Source organism: Macaca nemestrina, chromosome 15, assembly GCF_043159975.1.
Source record: "Macaca nemestrina isolate mMacNem1 chromosome 15, mMacNem.hap1, whole genome shotgun sequence".
Taxonomy (NCBI): domain Eukaryota; kingdom Metazoa; phylum Chordata; class Mammalia; order Primates; family Cercopithecidae; genus Macaca; species Macaca nemestrina.
Window position 1 is genome coordinate 118,364,587 of NC_092139.1, and position 20,543 is coordinate 118,385,129.

Genomic DNA, 20,543 nt, shown 5'->3' on the forward strand with positions numbered 1-20,543 from the left:
TTGAGCCACCGCGCCCGGCCGAATCAAGAATAATTTAAGGCAAAGATAAAAGCAAAATAGCAGAGGTTGTTGAAGGCATACCTTGGAGATTTTGCAGGTTTGGTTCTAGACCACCACAACGAAACTAAGATTGAAATAAAGTGAGTCACACAAATTTTCTGTTTTCCAGTGTATATAAAAGTTATGTTGGCCAGGAGTGGTGGCTCATGCCTGTAATCTCAGCACTCTGGGAGGCCAATGAAAGTGGATCGCTTGAGCCCAGGAGTTTAGGGTTAGCAAAACTCCATATCAAAACAAAAATAAAAAAGGACTGGGCTTGGTGACTCACGCCTGTAATCCCAGCACTTCGAGAGACCCAGGCGGGTGGATCACAAGGTCAGGAGATTGAGACCACCCTGGCCAACATGATGAAGCTTCATCTCTACTAAAAATATAAAAAATTAGCCAGGGGTGGTGGCGGGCGCCTGTAGTCCCAGCTACTCTGGAGGCTAAGGCAGGAGAATTGCTTGAACCTAGGAGGCAGAGGCTGCAGCAAGCCAAGACCATGCCACTGCACTCCAGCCTGGGTGTCAGAGCGAGACTCTGTGTCAAAGAAAAAAAGAAAATACCTCATTGCTTAAAAAAATGCCAAAAAGGCCGGGCGCGGTGGCTGAAGCCTGTAATCCCAGCACTTCGGGAGGCTGAGACGGGCGGATCATGAGGTCAGGAGATCAAGACCATCCTGGCTAATATGGTGAAACCCCGTCTCTACTAAAAATACAAAAAACTAGCCGGGCGAGGTGGTGGGCGCCTGTAGTCCCAGCTACTCGGGAGGCTGAGGCAGGAGAATGGTGTAAACCCGGGAGGCGGAGCTTGCAGTGAGCTGAGATCCAGCCACTGCACTCCAGCCTGGGCGACAAAGCGAGACTCCGTCTCAAAAAAAAAAAAAAAAAAAAAAAAAAAATGCCAATGATCATCTCAGCCTTCAGTGAGTCATAATCTTTTTGCTGGTAGAAGGTATTGCCTCAACTCTGACGGCTGTTGACTGATTGGGGTTGTGGTTGCTGAAGGTTGGAGCAGCTGTGGCAATTTCTTAAGACAATGAAGTTTGCCACACTGACTCTTTCACGAAAGATTTCTCTACAACATGTGACGCCATTTGATAGCATTTTATTCACAGTAGAACTTCTCTCAAAATTGAAGTCAATCCTCTCAAACCCTGCTGCTGCTTTACCAACTAAGTTTATGGAATATTCTTTTTTCTTCTTTTTTAAGAGACAGGGTCTCGCTCTGTTGCTTAGGCTGGAGTGCGGTGGTACAATAATGGCTCACTGCAGCCTGGATATCCTGGGTTCAAGTGATCCTCCCACCTTAGCTTCCCGGGTAGCTAGGACCTAAAGCAAGTGCCGCCACGCCTAGCTAACTTTTTTTTTTTTTTTTAAACAGATGGGGTCTCACTATGTTGTCCAGGCAGGTCTCAAATTCCTGGTCTCAAGCAATCCTCCCACTTCAGCCTCCCAAAGTGTTGGGATTACAGGCCTGAGCTACTGCACTCAGCCCTGTGTAATATTCTAATCCTTTGTTGTCATTTCAACAATGTCCATAGCATCTTCACCAAGAGTAGATTCTATCTCAAGAAACCAGTTTCAGCCAGGCACGGTGGCTCACGCCTGTAATCCCTGTAATTTGGGAGGCCGAGGCAGGAGAATCACTTGAGCCCAGGAGTTCAAGACCAGCCTGTACAACATGGTGAGACCCCCGTCTCTACCAGAATAAATAAATAAACAAGAAAAAAAAACTTTCTTTGTCCATAAGAATCAATTTTTCATCGGTTCAAGTTTTCTCCTGAGATGGCAGCAATTCAGTCACATCTTCAGGTTCCACGCTGAACTCTAATTATCTTGCTATGATTATATTTTCAACACATCTGCCGTTACTTCCTCCACTTGGACTTGTCACCTCAAAGTCACCCATGAGGGTTAGAATCAACTTATTTCAAGCCCTGTTAATGATGATATTTTGACCTCTTCCTGTGAATCATGAGTATTATGAATATTCTTTTTTTTTTTTTTTTTTTGAGACGGAATCTCGCTCTGTCGCCCAGACTGGAGTGCAGTGACGTGATCTCAGCTCACTGCAAGCTCCGCCTCCCGGGTTCACGCCATTCTTCTGCCTCAGCCTCCCGAGTAGCTGGGACTACAGGCGCCCACCACCACGCCCGGCTAATTTTTTGTAATTTTAGTAGAGATGGGGTTTCACCATGTTAGCCAGAGTGGTCTCCATCTCCTGACCTAGTGATCTGCCTGCCTCAGCCCCACAAAGTGCTGGGATTACAGGTGTGAGCCACCGCGTCCAGCCATCATGAATATTCTTAATGGTGTCTAGAATGGTGAGTGCCTTCCAGAAGGTTTTCAGTGGACTTTGCACAGACCCATTAGAGGAATCACCATCACAGCTATGGCTTTATGAAATGTAATTTTTTTTTTTTTTTTTTTTGAGACAGAGTCTCACTCTCTTGCCCAGGCTGGAGTGCAGCGATGCAATCTTGGCTCACTGCAACCTCCTCCTACCAGGTTCAAGTGATTCTCCTGCCTCAGCCTCCCAAATAGCTGGGATTACAGGTGCTTACCACTACGCCTGGCTAATTTCTGTGTTTTTAGTAAGACCGTGTTTTGCCATGTTGGCCAGGCTGATCTCTAACTCCTGACCTCAGGTGATCTGCCCGCCCCAGCCTCCCAAAGTGCTGGGATTACAGGCATGTGCCACCACGCCCAGCCTGAAATGGTTTTTTTGTTTTTTGTTTTTTGAGACGGAGTTTTGTTCTTGTTGCCCAGACTGGAGGGCAATGTGGCACGGTCTCAGCTCACTGCAATCTCTCTGCCTCCCGGGTTCAAGCGATTCTCCTGCCTCAGCCTCCCAAGTAGCTGGGATTACAGGTGCACACCACCCTGCCTGGCTAAATTTTTTTGTGTTTTTAGTAGAGACAGGGTTTCACCATGTTGGTCAGGCTAGTCTCGAACTCCGGACCTCAGGCGATCCACCCACCTTGGCCTCCCAAAGTGCTGGGATTACAGGTGTGAGCCACAGCGCCTGGTCATGAAATATATTTCTTTTTTTTTTTTTTGAGACGGAGTCTCGCTCTGTCGCCCAGGCTGGAGTGCAGTGGCCGGATCTCAGCTCACTGCAAGCTCCGCCTCCCGGGTTTAGACCATTCTCCTGCCTCAGCCTCCCAAGTAGCTGGGACTACAGGTGCCCACCACCTCGCCCGGCTAGTTTTTTTTGTATTTCTTAATAGAGACGGGGTTTCACCGTGTTAGCCAGGATGGTCTCGATCTCCTGACCTCGTGATCCGCCCGCCTCGGCCTCCCAAAGTGCTGGGATTACAGGCTTGAGCCACCGCGCCCGGCCGAAATATATTTCTTAAATGATATGACTTGAAAGTAGAAATGACTCCTCGATCCATGGGCTGCAGAATGGATGTTGTGTTAGCAGCATGAAAACAACATCGATCTCCGTGTACATCTCCATCAAAGCCCTTGGGTGACAGGGACATTGTCAATGAGCAGCAATATTTTGAAAGGGATATTTTTTTTCCGAGCAGTAGGTCTCAACAGTGTGCTTAAAGTATTCATTAAATCAGGCCATAAACAGATGTACTGTCTTCTAGGCTTTGCTGTTCCATTTATAGTGCACAGGCAGAGTGGATTTAGCATCTTTCTTTTCTTTTTTCTTTTCTTTTCTTTTCTTTTTTAGTTTGAGACAGAGTTTCGCTCTCGTTGCCCAGGCTGGAGTGCAGTGGCGTGATTTCGGCTTACCACAACCTCCACCTCCCGGGTTCAAGCGATCCTCCCTGGCTCGGCCTCCCGAGTAGCTGGGATTACAGGTACACACCACCATGCCTGGCTAATTTTGTATTTTTAGTAAAGATGGGGTTTCTCCATGTTGGCCAGGCTCGTCTCGAGCTCCTGACCTCAGGCGATCTGCCTGCCTCAGCCTCCCAAAGTGCTGGGATTACAGGTGTGAGCCACTGTGCCCAGCCTAGCATCTTTCTTAAGGGCCCTGGGATTTTCCAAATGGTAAATGAGCATTCAGCTTAAAGCCACCAGCTGCATTAGCCCCTAACAAGAGAGTCAGCCTGTCCTTTGAAGCTTTAAAATCAGGCATTGACTTCTCTCTAGCTCTGAAAGTCATAGATGGTGCCGGGCGCAGTGGCGCATGCCTGTAATCCCAGCTACTCGGTTGGGAGGTTGAGACAGGAGAATCGCTTGAACCCAGGAGCGGAGGTTGTGGTGAGCCAAGATTGTGCCACTGCACTCCAGCCTGGGCCGACAGAGCGAAACTCCGTCTCCAAAAAACAATTGTGTACATTGAAAATCTATTGTTTACTGTAGCCGCCCTCATCACTTACCTCAGCTAGATCTTCTGGAGAACTTGCTGCAGCTTCTCCATCAGCACCTGCTGCCTCACCCTGTACTTTCACATTGTGGAGACGGCTTCTTTCCTCAAATCATATGAACCGACCTGTGCTACCTTCCAGCTTTTCTTCTGCAGCCTCGTCGTCTCTCCCAGCTCTCACAGAATCAGAGAGAAGCAGAGCCTCGCTCTGGAGTAGACTTTGGGTTAAGGAAAGGTCTTCGCTGGTTTGATCTTCCATGCAGACCACTTAAATTTTCTCCATATCACCAATAAGGCTGCCGCATTTTCTTTCTTTGTTCTTTTTTTTTTTTTTCTTTTTGAGACTGAGTCTTGCTCTGTCGCCCAGGCTGGAGTGCAGTGGCGCAATCTCAGCTCACTGCAACGTCCGCCTCCAGGGTTCAAGTGATTCTCCTATTTTAGCCTCCTGAGTAGCTGGGATTACAGGCACCGCCGGGCCCATTTTTTGTATTCTAGTAGAGACCGGATTTCACCATGTGCTGCATCCGCAAGGAAGGCTCTTGTCCTTCACACAAAGGAGCCAAGGAGGCTGGAGGGGACATAAATAAATGCACTCCCCCCTTCATTACTGCTGACCCCCCCCCCGGCACCAGGCTCAGGGTTACAAAGGGGAGGGGACACATCAGCCAGCTGAGAGGCAGTGTCCAGGGTGCAGCAGGGCGTGAGGTTAGAGTTGAATCAACACCTGGGGCCAAAATACATAATTTGCATGAATGTGGAGAACAATGTGGCGTGTGCCCGCCCCCCAAGCCCCAGACTGATAGCATTGGCTACCTGGGACTGAGATGAGTGGGCATTACTTGAGTTTCTCTAATGAGTATGCATTATTTTTGTAATTAAAAATATTCAGAGGTGCTGGGCACAGTGGCTTACGCCTGTAATCCCAGCACTTTGAGAGGCCAAGGTGGGCAGATCACCTAAAGTTGGGAGTTCGAGACCAGCCTGACCAACATGGAGAAACCCCGTCTCTACTAAAAAATACAAAATTAGCCCGGCATGGTGGCGCATGCCTGTAACCCCAGCTACTTGGGAGGCTGAGGCAGGAGAATCGCTTGAACCGGGGATGCGGAGGTTGCAGCGAGCTGAGATTGCGCCATTGCACTCCAGCCTGGGCGACAGACAGAGCAAGACTCCGTCCCAAAAAAGAAAAAAAAAAAAATTCCGAGGTGAATTTAAACATTGTTCCATTGAAACGTTCCCTGGGCTCCCCCTTCTGGCCACTTGGGGGACAGACAAGCACACGGGCAAGGAGGGGCCCCAGGGAGGGGAGGGGAGAAGAGTTTCCCCGCAGGAGCCGCCTCTTACCCTGTCACTCATGCGATCACTTGGGCTCCGGATATCCCCTCTTCCTTCCTAACGCACCTGAGGGGAAACCACAGAATCAACTTGTTTGTTTGTTCTGCCCATTTCAAAACACACTTAGCCCCTTCGAGAGGACACGGAGCTCCCTGAGGAAGCTGCTCTGTGGGAATGGATGGCTGCCAGCCTGGTGAATGGATTCTCTTAGGCTCACAGGAAGGGGCTGTTCTGTGGCTGTGAAGAAAGGCAAGCGCAGGGAATTGTGGCATTTGGGGCCACAGTAACAGTGTGTATGTCAGTGCAAATATGCACGTATATGCATGCTTGTGTGCACATGTGTGAGTCCTTGTGTGTTCACGTGCATACATCTCTGGGGGGCATGCATCCCCGGATGCATGTGTATGCATGTGCCTGCGTGCACATGAATGTGAGTGTGCATGTGTGCGTATTTCTGTATGCATACACGTGCACATACGCATACGTGCACATGCCTGTGTGAGGAGGGTGCAACCGGCTAAAACAGCTAACTGATGAAAAACAAGCATTTCTGAAGACAAACAAATCAGAGCAAAACCAAAAGCCGAATGGGGGAATGGGAACATCTGCTTCTCTTTCCAACCTTGGGTGCAGAGTGCATTTGAACACCCTCCTCAGAGCTCAATGGGAGGCATTCCTGACTGGCTCATTTATCCTTCCACCCCCACCTCTTGGCTATGTTCTTGTAAGACCAGGTACCCTTCCTTTGTAGCATTTATCATGGTTAGATTGTTACTGAAATAGAAAATATGCAATGACGTCATAAAGTATGCACATCTTACGTGTGTGGGCTGATTGCTTTATACATATGCATGCATCATGTTATGACCCCTTAAGATTTGGAACATTTGTAGCACCCACAGGTTCTCTGGTGTCCCTGGTCAGGCAGTTCCACACACCCCACCCTACCAGAGGCAGTGACTTCTATCACACTGAAATCTCAGGTGCATCTGACATCCCGGGATTAAGTTCATCTTCTTTGCTAGACTGTAAGTCTAGTGAGTGCAGGGTGGGTCTCCTCTGACAACTCCATATCCAGCACTGCATGGTGCTGATGCATAAACACGGGTGGGATTAACTCAGTTATGCACACTACCCAAGTGAGAGGAAGTGGAGCAGCAGAGCTGGAGGAGGTGCCTGAAGACTGTGCTTGGGTGTTAGTATTCATCTAGTTCTTGCTAGAGGGTTTGGTCTTCCCATGTGATACTGGAATCATGCCTCCAGTTCAGTTCCTCTCTGCCCTCCCCTGGAACCACAGCACCGTTTGAAATGCTTGTTCCTCGGTGCTGTAAAGAAACAGCATTTTAACATTAATTTTCTCAGAAGGCCATTTTTATACTTTCTGCAGAAAGGGCACACTCGCCAGCAGTTCTGCCACGAGAGTACACCGAACAAAGGAGACAGAGTCATTTATAACCTGACGTGTCCCCCCTACTGCTGTGTCCGGTTTCCATTGGTTGGAACGGGACCTCACGTTCTGTATTTGTCCCGATTGGCTAGCAACTTAGAGCTTTTTAAAAGAGGCAAAGAGGAGAACAAAGGAAGGAGGAAGTAACTTGTGGAATGCTGATAAAGGTAAAAACACCTTCAAATAAGGAAGAGGAACAGGCTATGGCCTAATGCTTGCTTGGACCAGTATAAGCCTCCAGGGTAAATAATTAGGCTACATTGTGGGAGCTAAGAACACAAAGTACATTGATTTCTTTATTACAGCAGTTATTTAAGAATGTTAGTACAGGTCTTTGAATAAATTTTGCTTTTAAGAGAAGTTACTATTTACTCCTAGACGGGGAGGAAAGTCTGAAGAGGAACCTCTACTTTACTTTTTACGTAGCCACCTGGGGCCAACACCACCAGACAAGTGCATGAGGGCCCTCCGTGTGCCAGCTTCAGGGGCTGCTGGGCACCCCAAGGAAACCACCACCTTATGGGGGTGATTCCAAACACAGCAGGATTTGGGGTGTGGTCAGTGCAGCCCTCAAACCAGATGAAAAGGGTTGAAACAGTTGCACGGTGGGTCCTCAGCACACTGTCTGACACCACAGGCTCACACGGGCACACGTGCCCGCCACACAAACCATTCAGAGGCCACACTCCAGCAAGGCTTTTGGCTGCAAATAACAGAACCCTCACTAGCAGTGGCTTCAACAGGCAGGGTTTATTTTCTCCTAGCATTAGAGCTTGGAGCTCTCCAGGTAGACAGCTGGAGACACCAGGTTAGCAGCTGCCCAGCGTCCAGTCGGGGCCTGTGACTGCTGCACAAGCTCCTCACCCCCAGGAATGCCCCAGTCATTCGCTACCAAGACTCCTGTCACAGGCTGCTCCTGAACCAATCACTGGATTGACTGGCTCAGGCTGGTCACCCCCCTCCTTGAAGAGAAAGAGGCTGCAACTCCCAGATCAAGGGACCTTTGCCCAGCACTGAAAATGGGAGCCCATAAGGAAGGAGGTGGCTGTCTGGTGGCAATGAACAGCGTTTGCCACGGGGAGGTGTCTGAACACCCAGAGGGCGTGCTCCTCTCACTTTGCCAACACTGAGGGAGCACACCTGGTGTGTGACTGGCCACCTGGGCATGCATGTGAGCCTGGCATCCGTGTGCCATACTGCACAGACACGGGCAGGTGCTCAGACGGTCCCTCCCTGCAGAGGAGGCCAACAATGGAGGCAGGGCATTGCTGTTGGAAGGAACAGCCAGGCCACCCTGCTAAGACTGAGGGGAAGGGGGCGTGGGTGGAGGTCTCAAGGGCAAATTAGGTCACTATAGGGGGTTTGGATTTTCTTCCGAGAAGCCTGTGGATTTTTGAGCAGGAATAGATGCTCAAGCCTGGCCTGTTTTACTTGTTTATTTACAGACAGGGTCTCACTCTGTCCCCAAGGCTGGAGTGCAGTGGTACAATTATAGCTCACTACAGCCTCGACCTACTGGGCTCAAGTGATCCTCCCACCTCAGCCTCCCAAATTGCTAGGACAAATGCCACCACGCCTGGCTAATTAAAACAAATATTGTTGGCCAGGCGTGGTGGCTCATGCCTGTAATCCCAGCGCTTTGGGAGGCTGAGGCGGGTGGATCACCTGAGGTCAGGAGTTTTAGACCAGCCTGGCCAACATGGTGAAATCTCGTCTCTACTAAATAATAAAAAAAAAATTAGCTGGGCATGGCGGCACGCACCTGTAGTTCCAGCTACTAGGGAGGCTGAGGCAGGAGAATCACTGGAATCTGGGAGGCAGAGGTTGCAGTGAGTGGAGATCGCACCACTGCACTCCAGCCTGGGCGATAGAGCAAGACTCCATCTCAAAAAACAAAAACAAATATTGCTTTAGAGCTGGGGGTCTCACTATGTTGCCCAAGCTGGTCTGAATTCCTGGCCTCAGGCGATCCTCTCACCTTAGCCTCCCAAAGCACTGGGATTACAGGAGTGAACCACCGTGCCCAGCCTAACAGATATTTTTTTTTTGAGACAGAGTTTTTCTCTTGTTGCCCAGGCTGGAGTGCAATGGTGTGATCTCAGCTCACCGCAACCACCGCCTCCCAGGTTCAAGTGATTCTCCTGCCTCAGCCTCCTGAGTAGCTGAGATTACAGGGCTGCACCACCACACCTGGCTAATTTTATATTTTTAGTACAGATGGGGTTTCTCCATGTGGGTCAGGCTGGTCTTGAACTCCCGACCTCAGGTGACCTGAAAGGACAAATAAAAGGACACAAAAACACAAAGACATACCCACCCTCCTTGCTCCCTATTGCTACACCCTTGTTCTGCTTTCTTATCTCTGCATGTACCAGAGGTTTTGAATTTTTGAAAGTTCTGTAAGTACCTGTTTTTCTTCCTGGGGCTAGGTCACAAGACATGTTTAAGTAAGATAAACTCATGCTGCCATAAACCAGTTGTGCAACCTGAGGCAATATAATTAACTGCCTTTGTGCAGAAACTGCTCTTCCATCTCAAGGGTTGAACTGAGATACCAGAAATGGCGGGAACCAATCATAGTTAGCCAAATCGCCTTGTTCAAACACCAGCCAATCATACATCTGATCTGTATAATGATTCTATGACCACTCTTCTGAGACTATATAACATTGTTTAATGCTCTGTGGGGGAACTCTCTCTCTTGACCCTCTCATTTCGAGAGTGAGTGAGAGTTCCAGGTTCGAACCTGTAATAAAGATCCTTGCTGCTTAGCTTCGACTCTGGACTCTGGTGGTCTTCTTCGGGGAATAAACGGACTGGGCCTAACAGACCCACCCCTCCTCGGCCTCCCAAAGTGCTGGGATTGCAGGCTTGAGCCACTGTGCCCAGCCGACAGATGTTTTTAAGAGATCACTTTGTCTGCTGGGTGGAGAATCTTTCTAGTAGGTCAAAAGGTGAAGGCAGGAGACAGAAGTGTGGGCACAGGTAAAACACAGAGGCCTGGGAGGGTGGAGGGGCCCCAGGAGGGCTGTCTCAGGGGCTGCTGCTGTGCCTTCCTAGGAGCCCGCAGGGGCTCCAGGCCCCTTATCCCCACCTGGAATGTGCAACTCATCACCTGGCTTCGGACAGGTTTCTGATAAGAACCAAGGAGGTCCAGTGCCTGTGCCTCTAAGAATGCTGCTTCTTGGGGAAAATCCTGTCTCTCAGGCACTTTGCATCTTCTGAGTCTTCTGGCCACTGAGCCCTCACACCCTCCCGCCCCGTTCCTGGCACTTAAAAGACACGTGGCGCTGCTCCTGTGAACGGATGTGCCCACGTCCTCACGGCTGATGTGTGCCTGCGTACACTGACCCATGCAGATCACCAAGGTGCCAGGGCAGCTTCCAGAGCCAAGACACCAGGATTCAAATCCCAGCCCAACCTCTTTCTGGCTGGGTGGTCTTGGACAAGTCCTGAATCTCTCTGCACCTCAGTTTCCTCATTTGTATCACAGGGGACCGGCACTGGCACACAGCATTGCCACAGGATTGGACGAACCGTCACACCTGCAAGTCTCAACTGGTGTTATTACGTTATCAGGTACAAACTCCCTCCAGACACCTGTGCCTCCCCCACAGGCTCACAGTGATGAGCCCTCACATGGCCAGGCAGGCCGAGGGGCCCTCAGGCATGGGGATCTGGGCAATGGCAGCAGGCTGGGTGCGGGGTACAGCCAGGACGGCAGCAGATCTGCAGGGCGGGGTCCTCGCCCCGGGCCATCTGGCTGGGGCCGAAGGTCACAGTCGCATCTAACTGGGCCTTGAGCAGCTGAAGCTCTTTCAGGGCTTGTAGCACCTCTGGGGTGGCCCCGGCCACACCGCCCAGCAGGTTGTAGTTCTCACCAGGGTCCTCGGAAAGGTCGTAGAGCAGCGGGGGCTCATGAGCAGTCAGAGAGCTGGAGGCGTGGCAGGCAGGGTCTGCAGTGGTGTCGCTGTGGGCAGAGCCTGGGGAGGGGGCCAATTCTGTGCGTGGGGCAAGAGCAAAAGGAGGGGCCAGGGATCTGGGGCTCCGGGGAGGGGTCAGCAGGTCAGGTGGAGGGATTCACGGGGAGGGTTTACCCTGGGTGAAGAAGTGAGCCTTGTACTTTCCACTCCGCACAGCAAAAACCCCACGGACCTCGTCTGGGTAGGACGGGTAGAAGAAGAGAGACTGCCGAGGGCTCTGGGGGCAGAGTCAGCGGTCACGGGGAGGGACAGGCCCCGAGCACTGCACATACCCGGGGCTGCCAGCCCTGGTGTGAGGCCCTGGACGTGCACTGCTTCTAGCCCACCCCAGGAACCTGAGAGGTGGCGCCACTTGGATGCCGCTAAATGCAGGAGGCCCTGAGGCACAGACTTTCAGGCACTGCCCACACTCACCCCAGGGGAGGGGCCAGGACAGGGGCCAAGGAGCTGGGATCAGGGGTCACCAGTCCTACCTTGCCTGTGCCCAGCAGCAGGGGGCTGAGGTCAAAGCCATCCAAGGTGACATTGGGCAGTGGGGCCCCAGCCAGGGCTGCCAGGGTGGGCAGCAGGTCCAGAGAGCTGGCCAGCTCACGGGTCACTCCTGGGGGCAAGAGGCTGTGCAGTCACTCAGTTCGCCACCAGGGTTGGGGTGGTGGGGCCAGAGTTCCCAAGGAGAGGGCCTGCGGACTGACCAGGAGCGATGTGACCTGGCCAGAAGGCCAAGGCAGGCTCTCGGACACCGCCCTCGTAGGTGGTTCCCTTTCCACACCGCAGGAGGCCAGAGCAGCCGCCTCGGGACATACGCATGGTCTCAGGTCTGGGACACAGGAGGAGCTCATAAGCCATGGAGCCACGGCCTCTGAGCCACCGAGGGTGACCAGTGGCCCCACACCTCTAAGTCACAAGGCTTGCCTGGAGGTGCCCAGCATGAGCCTGGCATCTTCCAGGCCTACCATGACCAGTTCTCTGTGCACTTGTGTCTCCTAATTACACCTTGGGTCCCTGCAACGTGGCCAGCATCTCCTGACACCCCCTCACCCACTATGTTCTTGGCCAGCAGCTGAACTGCAAGGCCCCCAGGGCCCTGGTCTGTGACAGGGCGGGAGCACCCTGCTGCCCTGCTAGCATACCCATTGTCTGCAGTGAAGATGACCAGCGTCTCTTCAAGCAGCCCCAGGTCCCTTATGGCTGTCATCAGGGTCCCCACGGCTGCATCCAGCTCCATCAGGGAGTCCCCAAATGGCCCGCGGCCTGAACGCTCTGCAAAGCTCTGCCCACTGAACTGAGGGTAGTGGGTGTGCTGGGGGCAAAGACTGGAGTTAGCACTGGGTAGGGGTCACGGGTAGCCAGGGGTGGGGCCAAGATCACTTACGTGAGAGGCGTAGTACAGGAAGAAGGGGCGATCCTGGCGCTGGGCGTCGGCCATGAGTTCACGGGCGAAAGCCACATAGCGCGCCTCTAATCTGGGCAGCCAGGGGGGCTGCGCCTCCACGGACAGGTTGGCCAACAGTGGGATGGGGACCAGGCCCTGGTCACAGCCACCGTCGCAGGGTGTGGCCGGTGGGAAGCAGGTCAGGTTCTGGCAGGGGCCCTGTGGCGGGCAGCTCCAGTGAGGGCTGGGGTGGCAGACAGGGCTGCAGGAACATCAAGGGCTGGGGGACTTTGGGAGGTGGGAGGGTGGCTGAGGGCCCCGTGGCTCCTACCTGGTCATGGGAGTATGGGATGCCTAGAAATCGATGGAAGCCCTGATGGGGGGGCAGGAAGGCCCCCTCAGACCCCACCCCAAGATGCCACTTGCCGGCCATTCCTGTGAGGTAGCCTCGGGCAGCCAGGACCTCGGCCAGGGTCACCTCCTCCAGGGGCAGGCCCCCCCGGGAGCTGGGCACCAGGACGCCAGGGTACATGCCCATCCGAACTGGGAGCCGGCCGGTCAGGAGGGCGGCCCTGCAGGACAAGTCACAGAGTCCGTGAGGCAGGCAGAAATGTGGCCTTCCCTGGAGAAAGAGACGTTTTTCCCGCCCTCCTGCAGTCCACTGGGAGGAAAGCAATGGAGGGGAAGAGGCGCTGCCGCCTCCTTACCGAGACGGTGTGCACAGAGACACAGGCACGTAGAAGTCTGTGAGCCGCAGCCCCCCTGCTGCCAGCTGGTCCAGGTTGGGGGTGGTAGAGCTGGGGTGCCCGTAGCAGCCCAGGTCCCCATAGCCGAGGTCGTCAGCAAAGATCAGCACGATATTGGGCGGGCGGGCAACGGCCAGGCCAGCAGCCAGGGCCAGGAGGAGGGACCGCGGTGCCCCCATGAACACGGGATCGAGGGGTCTGTCCCAAGAGGGAGGGACACTTGGCTCCAGCAGGCTCTTTCCGAGACCACAGCCCCAGGCGCCGCCCTCCCCTGAGACCCCAGACCCGAATGTTCCCCGACCCTGACGGCCGCCTCCTGAAGCTCCAGAGGACCGGGGCCCGACAGGGCCGGGAGACCGCGGGCTGGGACGGAACTCCTCCAGGACCAGGGCGCCTTCAGATTCTCGAGCGGAGATCTGATCCTCTTCGCCTCGCGGTCCGGGCTCAGGGTCGGGGGCATAAGTCACTTGACGCTGACTGGCGGAGTCGGGGCCGGGGGATGGCGCTGGGCGGAGCCCAGGAGGATTCGATCCGGGGCTGCGGGCTCTTCCGCCTCGGCACCGCCCGTGACCTGTGACCCTCGCGAGGCGGGGGCCAGGGGCGGGCTAGGGGCGGGGCCCGGGCAGGGGCGGGGCCCGGGGCCCGGGCAGGGGCGGGGCCCGGGGCCCGGGCAGGGGCGGGGCCCGGGGCCCGGGCAGGGGCGGGGCCCGGGGCCCGGGCAGGGGCGGGGCCCGGGGCCCGGGCAGGGGCGGGGCCAGGGGCGGGCCGGGGGGAGCGGCGTTGCTGCGCGTGCTCGCTCCGAGACCGCAGTTTGCACCCTGAGGCTGTTGACTGCGGTGGTGAACCGGGCTCTGGGAGCTTCTTCTGCGCTGTCGGATCCGGTTGAGGCGTCCTGGGCTGCGCGCGGGGCTCGGCGCTGCTTAGTGTCCGGGGCCCTTTCAGTCTGGAGCTTCTGCAGAGGAGGAGCGGCTCGTGCGCCCCCAGACCTCCGGATACTGGGAGACTCGGGCCCTCCTTTAAGAGACCTGAGCACGGAGCGTTATGGGCGCTTGGTGAATGAGCAAATCGCAGGGGAAACCGTGCAGCCCCATGGACTGCGGGCTTTTTCTTCACGACTAGCAAAAGCTTTGACACCCTTTCTCCTGCGTACGTGTGTCTGTGTGCGTGTGAGCTGTGGTGTGGGTGCGGGGGACTGTATGTGCGGGGTGTGTGTGTGTAGTGTTTGAGGTGGTGTGGGGGTGTGTGTGTTTGAGCTGTGTGTGGTATTTGAGGTCTGTGTGTGTGGTGTTTCAGGTGTGTGTGCATGTGTGTGTGGTTGAGGTGGTGTGTGGTGTTTGAGGTGTGTGTGGGGAGTGTGTGTGTTGAGTTATGTATGTGTGGTTCAGGCGTGTGTGTGTGTGATTGAGGTGGTGTGTGCAGTGTTTGAGAGGTGTGTGTGTGTGTCTGGTGTGTGGGGGTGTGTGGGTGTGTGTGTGTGTGGTTGAGGTGTGTGGTGGTTAAGGTGTGTGTGGTTGAGGTGTATGTGGTGTTTGAGGGATATGTGTGTGCATGTGGTTGAGGTGTGCGTGTGATGTTTGAGGTTTGTGTGTGGTGTTTGAGGTGTGTGTGATTGAGGTGTGTGTGGTGTTTGAGGGGTGTGTGGTGTTTGAGGTGTGTGTGGGCTGTGTGTGTGTGGGGTTGAGATGTGTGTGGTGTTTGAGGTTGTGTGGTTTTTGAGGTGTGTGGGGTGTGTGTGGTGTTTAAGGTTGTATGTGTGGTGTTTGAGGGGTGTGTGTGATGTTTGAGGTGTGTGTGTGGGGTGTGTGTGTGGTGTTTGAGGGGTGTATGTGTGTGGTGTTGGGGGGGTGTAAGTGGTGTTAGAGGTGTGGCATATGTGTGTTTGCGGTAGTCGAGGTGTGTGTGTGTGTCTGGTGTTTAAGGTAGGGTGTGTCTGTGGTTTGGGTGGTGGAGGCCATGGTATGGTGTGGAATGCGTGTCTGGGGTCCAGTCTGGCCTGTTGCAGGGTTATGTTGCTGGGGAAAAACTTATCTGAGGACAACATGATTGGGTCCTCGCTCCCTTGTTGGACAGCCTTGGACTTAACTTTTTTGATCTTGAAGGAAAACAAAATATGTCACCTCCAAATATATTTCCTTGACGTGGTTCAAACAGTTACTGGGAAGGACTGGAAATAGAAGAATAGCGGAAAAGCTGTCTTTTGTGGGGGAGATTTGCATTTGTGGAGAGAATCTACATTGATGCGGCCAGGCCTTCTCTGAGGCCCTCCCTTGCCTGATCTGGGAAGAGTAACAGAGTCTGACGCCTTTAAAGGGAACATTCACCATCTGTTCTCTCAGGGCTGCTACCTGTGAGGTTTATCTGTAGCACAAGGCCACCTTAGCTAGCCAGGCCTCCTCTCCTCTCCCTCCCATAACCGGTCTTGCCACTGTCACCTGATTTTCCACCATAAACTGTTTATGGCCATGCTTTGAGCCCCTGTTCTTTCTGTACCCTCAGGATGGTATGTAAGCTTCCGAACCCCATTGGGAGGTAGGGGTCATCACCCTGGTTCTCCCTGTGTGCGTGAATAAATCTGTATGCCTTTTCTCTTACTAACCTGGCTTTCGTCAGTTGATTTTCTGTGAACTTACAGTGCAGAGGGTTTTTGTCTAGGCTCCTACAGTTTTGGTGTAGTCGGTAGGATAATTAAAGTCACCCTCCTGGGATCCTCTGTCGAGGGAACCCAGGACCCGACAAGCTGGCAGAAAGAAGGGTAAGAAAGTCTTAGCAGCCAGGCTCCTGGCCTCTCTGTGGAATCTTGTCAAGCCGACGGTAAAAATCACTGTTTACCTTGCTTTCCTCTTCAGAGTCTTAATGAGAGATACGTATTCATGTGATTAGTGTTGTATTCATACTGTTTGATTGCTTTTTCCCAGAAACAGTCATTTTTCATTCTTGTCTTTGTGTCGTTCTGTCATAAAGAGGGGTATTGTGGGGAGGAAAAGCCCTGTAAGCCCCGGGTGGGGCTGCCCTGCGGGCTGGTCAGCTTTGCAGCTCTGATCAGATGCGTCTAGTCAGACAACTTTGCTGTGGGCCCCTGAGATGGAAACTGGATGAGATTTTCCTCTCTTTTTATGTCCTTGAAAGCTTGAGTTGTGACCAAGTGGGAGGGATACAGGGGAGGCAAGCCCCAAAGTGGAGGTTAGCCAGTGAGGGTTTTGGCTTTGCCCAGGAAAGAATTCAAAGGCAAGCCAGAGGTAGAAGAACACAGCGTCATTGAACAGGTGGTGTGACAGCTCTGGGACTGCTCCGGCAGAGCAGGGCTACCCGTAGGCAGAGAGGAGCAGCTCAGGGCAGTTTTGCAGTCACACTTATACGCACTTTTGATTGCATGCCGATTAAAGGATGGTTTATGCAGAAGTTTCTAGGGAAGGAGTAGTCATCATTGGGTCATTGCCATGGAAAGGGGTGGCAACTCCTGGGTGTTGCCATGGCAATGGTAAACTGACATGGCACAGTGGCGGGCGTATCTGACTGAAAGCTGCTTTTGCCCCAACCCTGTTTTAGCCAATCCTCAAACTGGTCAACTGTCTAAGTCCCGCCTCCTACCTCAGGGGCACTCTCTTGGCCTCTGCCAATCAGAGGTAGTGTCTCGCAGGTCACATTTTGTGGTCAGTCTGAAAACGGTTGGGAACCCCAGACATGTAAGATTTTAAGCAGCACCGTTTTTGTTCTGAATGTGTCAGGCTCTCAGTTTGTCTTAAGAAGTTCCTGCCAGACGAGGTGTCAGAGCCCCGGCACTGGGGAGTGGTCGACTTGTGGGTTGGTGAAAAGAGTTTACGGACAATAGGTTTGAAAAAGGAAAGTTTGGCAGGGCATAGTGGCTCATGCTTGTACTCTCAGCACTTTGGGAGTCCAAGGCGGGTGGATCACCTGAGGTCAGGAGTCCGAGACCATCCTGGCTAACATGGAGAAACCCTGTCTCTACTGAAAGTATAAAAGGGCCGGGCGCGGTGGCTCAAGCCTGTAATCCCAGCACTTTGGGAGGCCGAGACGGGTGGATCACGAGGTCAGGAGATCGAGACCATCCTGGTGAACATGGTGAAACCCCGTCTCTACTAAAAAATACAAAAAACTAGCCGGGCGAGGTGGCGGCGCCTGTAGTCCCAGCTACTCGGGAGGCTGAGGCAGGAGAATGGCGGGAACCCGGGAGGTGGAGCTTGCAGTGAGCCGAGATGGCGCCACTGCACTCCAGCCTGGGTGACAGAGCCAGACTCAGTCTCAAAAAAAAAAAAAAAAAAAAAAAAGAAAGTATAAAAGTTAGCCGGGCGCGGTGGCTCACGCCTGTAATCCCAGCACTTTGGGAGGCCGAGGCGGGCGGATCACAAGGTCAGCAGATCGAGACCACGGTGAAACCCCGTCTCTACTAAAAATACAAAAAATTAGCCGGGCGCGGTTGTGGGCGCCTGTAGTCCCAGCTACTCGGGAGGCTGAGGCAGGAGAATGGCGTGAACCTGGGAGGCGGAGCTTGCAGTGAGCTGAGATCGCGCCACTGCACTCCAGCCTGGGCGACAGAGCGAGACTCCGTCTCAAAAAAAAAAAAAAAAAAAAAAAAGTATAAAAGTTAGCCAGGTATGGTGGTGCTTGCCTGTAATCCCAGCTACTTGGAAGGCTGAGGCAGGAGAATTGTTTGAACCCAAGAGGTGGAGATTGCAGTAAGCTGAGACAGAGCAAGACTGTCTCAAAAAAAGAAAAAAGAAAGTTTACCGGGTGTGGTGGCTCACGCTTGTAATCCCAGCACTTTGGATGCGGAGGCAGGTGGATCACCTGAGGTCAGGAGTTCAAGACCAGCCTGGCCAGCATGACGAAACCCTGTCTCTACTAAAAATACAAAAAATTAGCCAGACATGGTGGTAGGAGCCTGTAATCCCAGCTATTTGGGAGGCTGAGGCAGGAGAATCGCTTGAACCTGGGAGATGGAGGTTGCGGTGAGCTGAGATCATACCATTGCACTCCAGCCTGGGCAACAAGAGTGAAACTCCATCTCAAAAAAAAAAAAAGAAAGAAAGAAAGTTTATTAGAATGCTGCAGAAGAGTGCAGTGGGGTGCCTCGGCAAGAGGACTGAGTACGCCTGGTGGATTTCTCGTTAAGGGCATTTATAGGCCTTAAAGTGGGGGCTTAACAATAATTGGGACCATATTAGCCATGTAGGTCATGATAAGTGATTACATTTATAGTAATTTTGGTGCCTTAATGTCAGCAAGGGTTGTACGATGAGTTTTGGCATGGCATTCTGGAGATGTATAGAAATTCTAGTTACTTATAAATTTTCTGGGGGAAAGAAATCTGGAACCAGATGCCTGCTTTAGGTAATAGGGAAGTTTAGTTACTTCTAATTTTCCCCAGATAAGGAGTTTTGCCTCGGAGGGCCTGTTTGATGTTTGATGGTCGCCAGGTGGTCCTTGCTGCCTTCTAAATTCCTCAGATAAGGAGTTTTTGTCTCTGGGGCCTGTTCAATCGTCACCAGGTGGTTTTTGCTCTCCTCAGGCCCATCCATAAGGGGCTTTTGTTGTCCCAATCCCGTTGCCTGGTCAGTCCTCAGAAAGCCCAATCCCAACAGGACCTGCCCTGTGTCACAGGTTAATGGGTCTGTGACTGGCAGCCCCCGACAGATTTGTGTGTTACTGAGGGCACTGTATGTACAAACACCACCCCTCACTGTCTCTGGCAACAAGACTCTTTGCCTATTCCTGGGATTGAATTTTGGGGGCAGCATTGGCGCCTCCTCTTCTGTACCCTCTCGAAACCTGGAAAATAACCTTTTGGGCTTTCCATGAAGGGGCTTATTGGATTGAGTTGCTATTGGAATAAATACATCATTGGAAATTCTGATTGTCAATAACCAAAAGACGAATCCTTTAAATTAGAAAGATCCCTAAATTAAAAAAAATATATTTTAGAGGTCTCTCATTCTAAACAATTGCCTTTTTTGTATTTGTGGGAAGATTAAAGGAAAGACACATAATAGTGTTGTGGCTACCCTTAGAAATCCTCTTCACAAAATTAAAGAGCGAAAAGCGGACCTATAACAAGTTAAAATCCTTTGTGCGCACAAACCATTGCTTTGGATCCCTGCGGGGTTCACAGTGAAGGCTGCTGCATCTGGGCAACTACTTAAAATTCTGTACTTTCACTGCCATGGCCTGGGTTCAATTCCCAGTAGAGGAACCATTTCCTTTTGGTTTGATATTTGTGTGATTTTTAACTTTTTTTTTTTTTTTTTTTGAGACGGAGTCTTGCTCTGTCGCCCAGGCTGGAGTGCAGTGGTGCGATCTTGACTCACGGCAACCGCTGCCTCCTGGGTTTGAGCAATTCTCCTGCCTTAGCCTTCGGAGTACCTGGGATTACAGGCGCATGCCATCATGCCCGCTGATTTTTTTTTTTTTTTTTGTATTTTTATTAGAGATGGGGTTTCACCATGTTGGCCAGGCTGGTCTCGAGCTCCTGACCTTGTGATCTGCCCACCTTGGGCTCCCGGAGTGCTGGGATTACCGGCATGAGCCACCGCATCCCTCCGGCCCTGACTTTTGACTTTCTGGGGAACTCATTTGTTGTTGATCCTTCCCCCTCCACGGGCAGCTTTTCATTTCCTTTCTTTGAGCTGTCTTTGGGGTGGCTCTGGATGTTGTAAGGACTGCTTTGCACCTCTTCGGAGATGCCTTGTGTGTCCTTGGTTAAAGCCATAACTTTGGTTAAGGCTTATTGGTTTTGGTGAGTCACTTGGGAGGTACCTTTGGTTTAAAAAAAAAAAAAAAAAGACTCAACGCCATGGCTATCAGCTGTTTGTCTCAGCTAAAATCTGATAAGATATTCGAAAGGATTTTTAAAAAGAGCTCTGTGGTCAGAAGTTGGCTTAATTAAAAACAGATGAGCTGATCTTCAAGCCATGTATGTATAGGCCTTTCTGCTTTTGGACGCTGTTTCTGGAATTTTTTTTTTTTTTTTTTTTTTTTTTTTTGAGACGGAGTCTCACTCTGTCACCCAGGCTGCAGTGCAGTGGCCGGATCTCAGCTCACTGCAAGCTCCACCTCCCGGGTTCACGCCATTCTCCTGCCTCAGCCTCCCGAGTAGCTGGGACTACAGGCGCCCGCCACCTCGCCCGGCTAGTTTTTTGTATTTTTTAGTAGAGACGGGGTTTCACCGTGTTAGCCAGGATGGTCTCGATCTCCTGACGTCATGATCCACCCGTCTCGGCCTCCCAAAGTGCTGGGATTACAGGCTTGAGCCACCGCGCCCGGCCTTGTTT

The 20,543-nt window shown here is 52.4% G+C and overlaps 1 protein-coding gene across 1 annotated transcript; it reads right to left on the reverse strand.

Moving 5' to 3' along the window:
- Nucleotides 1–9,807: 9,807 nt before the first annotated feature.
- On the reverse strand, nt 9,808–13,833 carry LOC105489736 (arylsulfatase A). The gene is made up of 8 exons (XM_011754743.3): nt 13,219–13,833; nt 12,843–13,083; nt 12,512–12,730; nt 12,270–12,439; nt 11,832–11,956; nt 11,613–11,740; nt 11,254–11,356; nt 9,808–11,139 (listed from the first exon to the last, which is right to left on the reverse strand). The coding sequence occupies exons 1-8, from the start codon at nt 13,434–13,436 to the stop codon at nt 10,820–10,822; spliced, it is 1,524 nt and encodes a 507-aa protein (XP_011753045.2). The 5' UTR covers nt 13,437–13,833; the 3' UTR covers nt 9,808–10,819.
- Between the last annotated feature and the right edge of the window lie 6,710 nt (nt 13,834–20,543).

Coding starts and splice junctions, on each gene's coding strand:
- LOC105489736 (XM_011754743.3), bottom strand. CDS start 13,436: ATGGGGGCACCGCGGTCCCTCCTCCTGGCCCTGGCTGCTGGCCTGGCC. Junction 11,357..11,612: donor TGCTGCTGGGCACAGGCAAG/GTAGGACTGGTG, acceptor CTCTGCCCCCAG/AGCCCTCGGCAGTCTCTCTT. Junction 11,140..11,253: donor GGCTCACTTCTTCACCCAGG/GTAAACCCTCCC, acceptor CCCCCTCCCCAG/GCTCTGCCCACAGCGACACC.